Source organism: Megalopta genalis, chromosome 1 (genome assembly GCF_051020955.1).
Source record: "Megalopta genalis isolate 19385.01 chromosome 1, iyMegGena1_principal, whole genome shotgun sequence".
NCBI lineage: Eukaryota > Metazoa > Arthropoda > Insecta > Hymenoptera > Halictidae > Megalopta > Megalopta genalis.
The window spans coordinates 32,096,760-32,109,508 of NC_135013.1; the positions used below are offsets into that span (position 1 = coordinate 32,096,760).

The 12,749-nt window shown below is 41.9% G+C and overlaps 1 protein-coding gene across 3 annotated transcripts in view; it reads left to right on the plus strand.

The window, feature by feature from the left end:
- Nucleotides 1–12,749, plus strand: part of LOC117217970 (uncharacterized) — a 79,107-nt gene that overhangs the window by 60,917 nt on the left and 5,441 nt on the right. For all 3 annotated transcript variants that reach the window (XR_013034551.1, XM_033465919.2, XM_033465918.2), the window contains exons 2-4: nt 1,650–1,843; nt 8,161–8,273; nt 10,557–10,798. Coding sequence is in view for 2 of the 3 variants with exons in the window: in XM_033465919.2 (XP_033321810.2) it covers nt 1,650–1,843; nt 8,161–8,273; nt 10,557–10,798 (549 nt within the window). In the remaining variant the exon portion in view is untranslated. The remainder of the gene's footprint in view (nt 1–1,649; nt 1,844–8,160; nt 8,274–10,556; nt 10,799–12,749) is intronic.

A 12,749-nucleotide genomic window follows, 5' to 3' on the forward strand; every position in this document is an offset into this window, starting at 1 on the left:
ACGCAGCAATAAATTACATAGGCGTAGCACTGGCACAGAGAAATTCGCTGCAACCCGAAATTTGGCATTTCCGGGAGAAATTGCTGTACCTACTAGAAATTAGCGTGCACCGGTCTTTCCGTTAAACTGAATCAAACGTTTCTGCTCACGTACAGGATCCGCCGTGTAATACGCGCGCTTCCGAGCGTGCATACAAACGCAACAGAAAGATCGCGAGTCTGCGAAGTTCGCAAAACTGATGCAGAAGAGCCTTTTCTTGCAACAGTTCCGCGAACTTCGGGACCCGATCTCCTGCTTGCCAGCCAGCCAGCGTATGCCAATTATTTCCGCTGGAAAATGCCGTAATATCCGATACAATGGCGGTCTGAGAGGTCTCGATGGCGATGGGTCGGTCTCCTCTCGAATCGCAAAACTTCGAAGGAACCGCGTTTGAAATTGCCGTGGACCACGGTCGTTGAGTAGAATCGATTGCTCCTCGAGCACGTCGAGTCGCGAGCCGGGGACGGCGGTGGGGTGAATTAATGGGACATGACGTCGATGTGACGAGTGCGGAGCGTCCATTATTGCTGGACAAACCATTTCGGACAGGTTGGCTCGCAACCTGCTCCTACGCACCTGTTTCTTCTTGCGGCCTCGCTTTCTCCCGAGTCTGTCGCGTGCAATCCCATCGAAGAAGCGTAATTATTTCGTAATGACAATCGATCTTCGTGGTGTATACGAGGGAAATTATCTCGTCAGTTCACTGTCTCGTCTAATAGGAGTACAATCGTGCGCTGCACAGATGCAATCTGTATGATAATTCAAAGGGCGAGGTCGATTTGTCATTTTCGTAAATTTGGATCTCAATTGTACTTCGAAGTTTTATATTTTGCTGGTATTTTTTTATGGATTTAATTTATGAATGTAAAGAGGCTACTCTGTTTCTTGTTCTCCTATTGTTTATCGTGGACAAATGTATGTCCACGCTTCTCAGAAGGAAATGATAGCTTTTTTTACGCAAAACCGTCCGGATGACTAAAAATAGCTATTTTCTTGACTGCTCGTGAACTGCCGGAAAACTAGAAAATAGCCGTAACTTAATCAAAAGTAATTGAAACTTAATTTTTTCTTTTAAATAAGAACCCCTCTTTTTAAGAGCCAAGTTAGTGGAATACTTTTGAGACGTTAAAAGAACTAATTTGCTAGATAATATGTAAAAATGTTCTTACAAAAATAGGGAATTGAGTGGAATGACCCCCTAAAAAAAGAAAATAACAAAATCACGATTTCCAATTCTTTTTAATCTGAGCATGCCACGAAAATTCAAGCAATGCATTTTTTAGGTAATTATCGCTAAATTATATGCATGTAAGGTAATTATGAAATAACAATTTTTGCAATCATTGTCTAGAAAACTGGTCCTATGACTATCCTATTTTTCCACGACTGTAGAAAATCTATCTGTATTTTATATGTTAAATATTTTGTACCTTTCCGTAAGTTTGTAGCGCGTAATTTATCGACGAATCTCGCATCAGATTTAAAGAAGCGAACGAAACGTAATCGAAGTTCGTTTCGACACGGGGCTCAAGGGACACGCGGAAGCTGAGAGCGAAGCGAGAAGGAACGCTTGTCGGACGGATTTCAATATGGTCGACGTTAACTTGCAGAACTATGCGAGGAATGGGCCCTGGCGAATAGTCGCGAATGCGTGGAGGGCAGCGGTTCTGCGGGCACGACGCACGAGGAATCCGAGGATGCGTCGGAAGCCCGGTTCACCCTCAAATATTTGGGCAGCACCCTCGTCGAGACCCCCTCGAGCGAAGAGGCCACGGCGGAAGCCATCAAGACCGTCATTACGATGGTACGTACCGCGTACACACTTTAATCCATACTAATTTCGCAATCCCGGCTTTTCCCTGTCTCCGCGAACCGCGTTCCCAGAGGACTCGAATAAAAAGGACACGCCCCTTGTCGTCCAAGCCTCGTTCCGCCTTTATTCGCAGCCACGACGATCGCGGAATCTTCTACGGGGTGTTTCGTAATTATGTTAACACTCGGGAAGAAGTGATTCCTAATATCTTGGTAAATACATGATGTAAAAGCGTCGAACTTATAAAAAGAAAATCTCAAAAATGTCTCCCAATCCAGAAGCGGGAGATTCCTCGGGTCATTTGGAGTAACTTTTTCCTTAGCGAAAATGCGACCCGCGGCTTCGTTTACGAGTTATTGACGGAACAAACCGACCAATCGGAGAGCGAGCGCGGCCAGCGCTCCGCCCTTCCAGCCAATACCGCGTCGCGCCGGTCGTCTGACGCAGCGGCAGTGGTCACGAGGGCGGAGCGCCGACTGCACTCGATCTCTCATTGGTCACTGTTTTTCGTTAATAGCTCGCAAACGAAGCCGCGGATTGCATTTTCGCTAAGGAAAAAGTTGCTTCGAATGACCTCAGGAATCATCTCTTTCCAGCTGTTAACATAATTATGGAACACCCTGTAGACGTGGTTTGGTAGCATCGATGGAACTCGTGGACGCTGTTCATTTCGAACAAAATTATTAGAAACATCGATACGGAATATAACCGATCGGTTGCAAGGCTCCGCCCGGAAGTACAATAAACGAAAAGTAATTTTAATATCTGTAAAATTCATATCGTTTCTTTGCCGTCCGCGTGCCCCGTTTCATCTTCGCCCGGAGCATCGAAACCCACCGTAACCCGACACTTTTTCCATAGATTGAAAACCGAGTTATATCACCGACTCGAAGCGGTATCGAATAGAATTCGCAGCAATGAATTATTCCGGCCGATTTATCATTCAAGATAAATAATGGACCGCGGCGAGTTAATTTATTATACGAAATGACGAATCGTTCCGTACGATTTATTATTTGAAGTGCTCGCCACGACGATCGATTTGCCGTTATTACATTACGCGTGGACGAGGGGTTTTATGGATTTACGTTAACGAAGGTTGCGTAAAATGAAAATCGGTGAAAGAATTAAGAGAGGGAAGTTCAGAGTGTCGCGATGCATTTAATTCGCGCGGATTAAGATGATCGATGAAAGAAATAAAATTGTGCTCGGCTCGCGTGTCGTCTGCAATCGGTGCGGACGATCTTTATCTTGCACGGAGATCCGCCGTCTGATTACGCGTTACGTTGACAAATTCTGTACTTTTTCATTCGAATGTACGGGCAACCTTCCTATAATACGGTAGATAGGTTCCTAGAAAATGTCGTGATATAATATAATATGTAAATTTATATTATAATAATAATATAATAATAATTATTATATATATTATATTATTATATAATATATTATATGATATTATATTATTATTATGTATATTATTGTATAATATTATAATATATATATATATATAATAATGATATAATATTATACAATAATATACATAATAATAATATAATATTATATAATATATTATATAATAAAAAATATTATAATATATATATAATATAAACCGTGTTTTATGAGACCTAGAGCTAGTACAAAAGGGGGGAGGGGGCTAAATTCTGAAAACTTATTAAAAGCAAACATTTCTTTTTAATTCCACATAAGCAACTTAACTTTTATTTAAAAAAAATGTACGTACAACACAAAACGAAAGAGGAAAACCAAAAATATTATTTTCATTCAATGTAACCTAAATTTAATAAATTTCTTCCTCGTCGCTACTCAGTACAATCAAACGAGAACGTTTATTCAGTTGAACGATGTCATCTTCGCTTTCTGAACCTTCTTCTTCATTCACATTTTTTGCACCTTCTACCCTCTTTAAAAAATCTGTAATTTTGATTTGTTCGCTCTTTTTTACAAGATCATCATCCCTTTTGAATTTTCGGCCATTTTCAGCGAAAGGATTTATATTTATACACCCTTAATTATAATAATTATATTTTCCGGTAGAGACGCTATAGTTCATTATTTCCTCCCGCCATTATTTCAAGATAATTTAATTTTTAAATATGTCGAGCAATCATCGTGTCATCCAGTGCCGTAGAAGTAGAGTGCCGTAGAAGGGTTCTCGGAATTTTCTTATCGCGTTAGAGCGAAACCGTGTTACAGGTTGCAGCGCTATATACGAGGAGGGTTCCCGCAATTTATCCGATCGCGTTAGAGCGAAACCGTGTTATAGGATGCGGTGTTTGCAGGAGGTCCGCCTGTATTTCATAATTCGAATCCGCGACATTTCACGGCGCGGATCGGCACGCGTTACGGCGGATCGTTCGCGGGCGGGGAAATCGAGCAATGTTGCAAGACGAATCGCGCGCACAGTGCAGTTTGATAGATCGCGGTGTCGCGGCGTGTATCCAATTTGACGCGTTAAAACGGAACGGGGGACGGGGGCCCTTCTCGTGAAAAAAATCGGCCTCCGCGAGGCGAGTGATCGAAGCGCTTCTGGAAAAATGGAATGCATGAGCGACGTCGCGCATAAATCTCTCCGTGGAAGCGTGCATCGGCACGGCACAGCACGCACACGCATACACGCACGCACGCGAATGCACGTGCACACGAGAAACACGAACACGAACACGTTGGACGCACACGCACGGGTTCCGCGTTCGCGTCGCGTACGGCTCATTAATTTATCGACAAAGCGAACTATGCGCGTCGCGATCCGATAACGCCGATAAAGTTCCGCCGGCGCGCAACTTTTCAATGAAATTACTTTCCCGAACTTCTCCGAAAATATTCCCGGCCTTTACAATCACTAAACCGCCCCGCTCTCTCGAACTTGTTTTAATCGCATGACCGGAAACCAAGCCGCCCTCGCTTCGATTCTGGATTATATTGATCTACGGGGCACGCTCAAAGTGGCCATTCGCCGCCATTCTTTTCTTTTTTCGGTGAAAATAAAATAACGAGGATTTATTGAGATTTTTAGCCATTCTTGTTGCACTCGCGCCATGGATTTTGCGCGTTTTTGCGAGGAAAATCGGTGGCCGCAATTTGAGGCAAAGAGTACGATTCGAGCGACTGAAGCGGGATCGATGCAGTACTTTCGAGTTGTCGGAATAATTAACCACTTGCTCTGTCATTTTTTTTCACAGCTACCGCTGCAGCTTTTTCGCAGGTACACGCGACTCTTTCGCTCGGTACCGAGAGGGTTAAAGTTCGATAATAGAAAGATCGATGCAGCTTAAAAGAAGCGTTATATACATATACATATATAATATATATAATATATATTATATTATATTATATATATATATATATATATATATATATATATTTCTAATATGTACTTATAATATTTATAGTATATATATATATATACATAATATTTATAATATTTATAATATATAATATATACATTTATAATATATAATGTATATTTATAATCTTTACATAATATTTCAAATACGCGTTACCGATCCGACTCGATATTATGCGTCAAAGGGTTAAATGACGATCTGCACGCCCCATGTCGCGTAATTATCTTTATTTTCCAATTATCTCAGTTATCACTTTGCACGTATCTCCGCGACGATGAGACACGCTCGAGCGAGTTTCACGATTCGCTGCTTAATTAGAGAGGCTGCAGGAATTTTTGTCGGGCTCGTGGAAATCGCATTTATTTCGTCCGGCGAAACGACCGGCATCTCGTCTAATTCCATAGAACATTTGCGATTTAAGCGGATCCGCGTAATCTTCGGTCAAGCTAATTCGTTAAACGCGGCATTTAGCGCGCTCGAAGCTCGCGATTACGCCGCCTTACGTAAAGCGCCGGCCGCGAGAGAGAAAGAGAGAGAGAGAGAGAGAGAGAGACGTACACTTCGTTTCTGAGAACGAAATTATCCTCGTTCTTTCGCTCGCTTTGAGCGTCGCCCAGCCTCGAGCGTTCCAATGGAAAAGCCTTCCACACAATGCTAATCTGCCTCGAGCCGATGGAAAATAGGGTCCTTGAAGACAAAAAAAAAAGAGAAAAAGAAACGAAGGATCACGGTTTCGTCGACAATGCCCGGCGTAATGCGCGAAGATGTTTCCAGCTTGCGGAAGAGAGCAAGCCTCCGTCTTGCATCGCGAACGCGTACTCCCACGACGACGCGACATCGCGGCTGCTTCTCCGCTGCTTCTGAAACTGCTCGAGGCTGTCTCCTTTCGGATGCTCTAACTTCGACCAGACGCCCAGCCACGGTTTTCCGCGGATTCTAGCGACTCGGACGTCCAATCGGGCCGTGGCCTTAAAACGCGAGTGCTCGCGATTGTTTCGGGCTGGATTATTTCGTCGCCGGATGCGATTAATCTTTTCGTCGGAGTAAAATCTCGTGAATTCGTTTCCGCGAGAAACGGAAGTCATTAGTGGTGACATTACGGGAGATATTATTTTTTTTCTATCCGAATATTATTATTTTCTTCGCAAAAACAACCTCTAGGAGTTTTATTCCTTTAATTGTTTGCTTGATAGTTGAGGAAAATCGATGCTTATTATATGTTTAGATCGATTTTAATGCTCGAATATTGCCAGCAGAAATATTTATATTATTAAAATTCATATTATTATTATTATTATTATTAAAAAACAGATGGAGTAAAATCTCCTAAATTCGTTGCGAGGAGCGGAAGTCATTAGTGGTGATATTACAGAAGATATTATTTTTTTTCTATCCGAATATTATTATTTTCTTCGCAATTTCAACCCCTAGGTGTTTTATTCCTTTAATTGTTTCCTTGATAGTTAAGGAAAATCGATGCTTACTATATGGTTAGATCGATTTTAATGCTTGAATATTGCCAACAGAAATATTTATATTATTAAAATTCATATTATTATTATTATTATTATTAAAAAACAGATGGAGTAAAATCTCCTAAATTCGTTGCGAATACCAGAAGTCATTAGAGATAACATTACAGAAGAAATTATTCTTTTTTGTATGAGAATATTATTATTTTCTTCGCACCTCCAACTCTTAGAAATTCTATTCCTTTAATTATTTCCTTAGTAGTTAAGAAAAATCCGTGCCCATTATATGTTTACATCGATTTTAATGCTCGAATATTGCCAACAGAAATATTTATATTATTAAAATTCATATTATTATTATAATTAAAAGAACAGATGGGGTAAAATATCCTAAATACGTTGCGAAAATCAGAAGTCATTAGAGATAACATATTATAGAAGATATTTTCTTTTTGTATCAAAATATTATTATTTCCTTCGCAGCTCCAACCCTTAGAAATTCTATTCCTTTAATTATTTCCTTAGTAGTTAAGAAAAATCCGTGCCCATTATATGTTTACATCGATTTTAATGCTCGAATATTGCCAACAGAAATATTTATATTATTAAAATTCATATTATTATTATAATTAAAAGAACAGATGGGGTAAAATATCCTAAATACGTTGCGAAAACCAGAAGTCATTAGAGATAACATATTATAGAAGATATTTTCTTTTTGTATCAGAATATTATTATTTCCTTCGCAGCTCCAACCCTTAGAAATTCTATTCCCTTAATTATTTCCTTAGTAGTTAAGAAAAATCCGTGCCCATTATATGTTTACATCGATTTTAATGCTCGAATATTCCCAATAGAAATATTCAAATTACACGTACAACGAAGACGTAATTAAAAATCTTCATAACGATTTTAACTCGTTATTACGCGTGACGAGATTAATTATTTTAATGGATCCTCCGCCGTCTTTACGGTCCGCCATTCCACGCGGTCGTTTTTTCTGACAAACGCATAAAATCCCCGGTGTAAATCCCGCACCGTAAACAGAGCCCACTTTTTTTCGGACTCCCGGCGTTCATTTTCCCCCGGTCCGTTTCCACCGTGAATTCGTTCAACATCCGGACATTTCTTACGCGCAGCTCTGCGCGCGCTCGCACAATCGCTTGTCGCAGTCGTCGATCTTCACCTTTCCGATTCAAAACGTAATTGCCGGTTCGCGTGCTGTTCGACCGATTCTTCGAAACGGCCGGATCCGCGGATCCTCGCGCGAAACAGAAGTTTCGCCGCCCCCTTCGACGACGCGAGAAATTCTGAGCGACGCGTCTCAGCCACGGCGGCAACACCCTTTCGCGGCCCGAACCCTCGAAATCCGCGGTCTATCGGATGTCGATCTCGACGGTGAATCGATCCGGCGGTTCGTTAGTTTGGCTGGTAGTACACGGTCGTTACAAGGATTCTATGGTCTTAGGCGAAGGCGAGCGGTAAGAAGCTGCAGAGAGTTTCTCTGGCTGTGAGTTTAAAGGGGATCAGGATGACAGACCTTGCCACGGAAGAAGATCAGCTTCAAGTGTCTATATACAGGTATGTACACGGGGGGGGGTGAGAGGGGGGAGAGGGGGGCAAGAGTTTCACGGGGCCTCGCGGATATCGCCGCGGCGCGTACGTGTGCCGCACACACGAAGGGGATGTTCCCTGTTTTCGCGTAACGTGCTCGCGCGCGCGCGCGAACGCTCGTACGCACGGCGGCCGTCATGGTTTTCAAGCTGTAATCGTACGAAACCGGATTCGTCGGTTCGTGCCAGCCGCTCGTTGCGCATTTTCGCCCGCGTCAGCCAACATAATATCCGATATTCGGCGGACGGGGGAGGGTTGAAATGCATTCAGAAACGCGGCGTAATAACGCCCGACGAGCAAACGTTACACGATCGCGCCCCGGTCACGGAGTAATATTCCCTGTCCAATTTCGAAACCATGATTTATCGAGCCGGTGTATCGATGTCCGACGCGCTGTCCGACACGGAACCACCCTTTCCCCCGATCGAACGCCGTGCACTTCCTATTTTGGTTTTCGTTTATTTATTCTTTTTTCGTAAACGCTTTCGTCGCCGGGATGTTCGTCGGTGATTTCTTCTTTGGTATTGTTATTTTTGTTTACCCGTTTGGTTCACGGAATATGATATATACAGTAATAATTAATAATATATATAATTATAATATTATATATATAATATATTTTATATAATATATAATATATATAATAATATATAATATATTTTATATAATATATAATATATACAATAATATATAATATATAATATATATAATAATATATATAATAATAACATATATATAATATATACAGTAATAACCCTAATTCGCGGTCGGATTGTGTAGAAAGATGGACAATTTTGGGGAGAGCAGATGCGATTATTCGAGCCTTGCGGCTCGTTTTTATATTTACCGATTGTCGACAATTATAAAAGCGAGTCCATTTTTGTGCGCAATCGGAGCGCGAATTAGGGAGAAATTACTGCGCCAGGGGTGGCCAAAGCGTAGAATAATCGACGCGTAATTATTCCTAGTCGCTCGCCTGCTTGATGTTATTTATGTTTATTTCAAATTTTAACTTATTTTCGACTTTAAATTACTGCTTTTTTAATGATCAAGCGTAGACTTATCGACGCGTAATTATTCCTAGTCGCCCGCCTGCTTGATATTATCTATGTTTACTTCAAATTTAAGCTTATTTTCGGCTTTAAATTACTGCTCTTTTTATGGCCACATTATGATTAACACAATACGTCGGCCATTATTTAAAAGAACAGGTCGTGCATAATGATCAAAAGTTTGGCCACCCCTGATATATATATATATATATATATATATATATATATATATATATATATATATATATATATACAGTGGTTTAATACGAGCATACATAGTGTAAATTGCGTTTCAGCTCGAACTCGATGGAACTTCGAACGCGTTTAACACCGAGCCAAGAATTAATAGCGTAAAAAATGAATAGCCTCGTAAAAGTAGGAAGAATCAAATTCGGTCGGAGTTCGTTAAGTTTTTCTTGTAAAACTGGCTCGAACAATGTAATTTATTCGAACAATTTCCGCGAACGTGTGTCTAAAGTTTGTTCGAACTATAAAATAAGAAAATCTGACGAACGTCTCGAAGCTCGTTACGCGGATTGTACTTTCGCGACTTATGGCTCGCTTCCGAAACTTTCGAGATAGCTATGAAAAATATCAAAGTGTCCAGATCGCCTTCGGATTACGGGAAAATCTGTGAAATTGTACAACAACTTGATGTACACAGGTTGTCCTAAAATTATAGTACCTCCGGGAAATTAGAGATTCCTGAGGTCATTCGAAGCAACTTTTTCCTTTACAAAAATGTTCTCCGAGCCTTCGTTCACGAGTTATTAACGAAAAACACTGACCAATGAGTGGCGAGCACTCGGCTGGCGCTACGCGGCCGAGCCAATGAGCGGAACCGGGCGTCGTCCGCTCGTTGGCTCAGCCGAGCGCGCGCTAGGCGAGCTCGCCTCTCATTGGTCAGTGTTTTTCGTTAATAACTCGTTAACGAAGCCTCGGAGAAAATTCTTGTAAAGGAAAAACTTGCTTCGAATGACCTCGGGAACCCCTCGCTTTCCGCAAGTACCTCAATTTTCCAACACCCTGTACAACAGGAGAACGATATAATAGAGAGGCCACAATTTGTCATCGTGGAAGGGTTGGGCGGATCCTGTTCCATCTCGTGAGAGCCAATGTCATCGGGATATCGCTTGCGAGCGCGCGATGTCACGGAAGCAACGATATACGGTTACGATGGCGGTGTGACGGTTTCCAGGATCTCGTATTGCTCGGCGGATGCCACCCACGACCACGTGTTCGCGTTCATCGCGACGAATTTGAACGAGACGATGGAGTGCCACGCGTTCCTCTGCCCGAAGAGAAAAATGGCGCAAACGGTGACGCTGACGGTGGCACAGGCGTTTAACACCGCTTACGAGGCTTGGCAGCTGTCCCAGGCCGATCCCAGGATCCATCACGCCCAGGATAAGAGTCCCTCGTTAAACGAAGACAAAACCGGTAGGTAAATTAATCTGCTCCTTCCGAGGGGCTGTCGCGCGGTCCAATTTTTCGCCACGGCCCACCAATCAATTAGACGCGCCCTTTCTCGTTGCCTCGATCCGAGGGTTCTTTTTCCGAGAACTTGGGAATACGGCTAAATTCTCCCTAATTTTCCACCAGCTTGTGAACAATAATAGACGATTTCGGAAGAGCAGATACGACTATTTGAGCGTTGCAGATTTTTATAATCGTTGACAATCGGCCATTATAAAAGTGAACCGCGAGGCTCGAATAATCGCGACTTCTCTTCCCAAATTGTCCATTTTTGTGCAGAATTTAAGCGTCAATTGGGGAGAATTTCCTGCGTTCGTTCACTTTACGCGTTGATTTCCATAAACTTATTTTTTACAATATCCCATTTTTGGGACACCTTTCCAAATTGTTTCCTTTTAAAAACTGCAACTTCTAACTAAAATACAGGCATTAGAATAATGAGAACATACCACGTGCTCCGCGAAAGTATTCAGAATTCCCGATATTTTGTTTTAAATCATTTAAATCATTGAACAATTAAATCATTCTTGAAACTGATAACCTCGATTTAATTTTTTTGTTTGTATTTTTGAATTGCTTCGCGTAATGAATCGAAAGAATAAAGTATATCCCCGTCAAAATTCGCTTTCGTTGAGAAACCGCAGCGATGCCTACGTTTAGGCATAAAAATGGACAATTTGGGAAGAGGTGGTACGATTATTCGAGCCTCGGTGCTCATTCTTATAATTAGTGATTGTCAACAATTATAAAAACGTAGTGCAATATATATATATATATATATATATATATAATAATATACGAATAATCGTATTTCCTCGTTCCAAATTGTCCATTATTGTTTATAAGCTGAATACAATAATGTCTCTCTAATTGACGCCCAGATTGTCCACAAAAGTGGAAAATTTGGGAAGAGGAGATACGATTGTTCGAGCCTTACGGTTCATTTTTATAGCCACGATTTGTCAACGACTATAAGAACGAGCTGCAACGCTCGAACAATCGTATCTCCTCTTCCCAAATTGTCCATTTTTGTAAGCAGTCCGAGCGTCAGTTAGGGAGACATTACTGTAGACCAGGGGTGTCAAACTCAACAATGCTTAACTTTAGGTGGGCCCAAAAAAAATCAATATTCATAGTAACAAATATTTTTATTTTGACTACTACATTGTAATAAACATATATAAAGTTAAATTATTGTTCACGTCCTGATACTTGACATCTCTTCTCTGATACTATCTTTCCTATTTCGGGAGAAATTTTATTGGCCGAGACTACTTTCAAAATTTCTAATTCACATTTCTATTTTATTTTTACTTTGCGTCGGATATATTGACTGGGCCGCAAAAATGTTCATCTCGGGCACCATCATCTTTGACACCCCTGCTGTAGACCGAGGAACCAGCTTCGTCGGATCGGTTTGATCGCGGCCGCTGTTACATTTCATTGGAACGATCGATCGTACGAAATCGGCGGAGCATTGTCAAGACAATTAGATTTCCCCGTTAAACTCCCGGAGCAGACGATTCTCCGGGTCCCGAGTCGCGCCGTCTGATCCATCCTAAAGGCGCATCGCCGGGGCGCGAGCGGTATATATACATATATACGGTGCAGCGTTCGTGCACTTAACTCGCCGAGAGCGAGGATATTGCGGAAAGCTACGGGTTATGAGTGCGCCCAGGAAATTGTCCGGTAATATTGAACTTCATGCAGCCGGAGCCGGCAACATTACGGCGAAAGTAGGACAATTACAGTTCCTGCTGGCTCCCTTCGTCCGCGCAGACACTTACGAGCACATTTTCGCCCCGAAACGGGATTAGCGACGATTCACGCCGGCCGTCTGGTTCTACCAGCTGGCCGACGACGAGCCGTGGAAAAATCTATGTCGCGACAAATTCGGCTCGTTTCGCGCGGCATC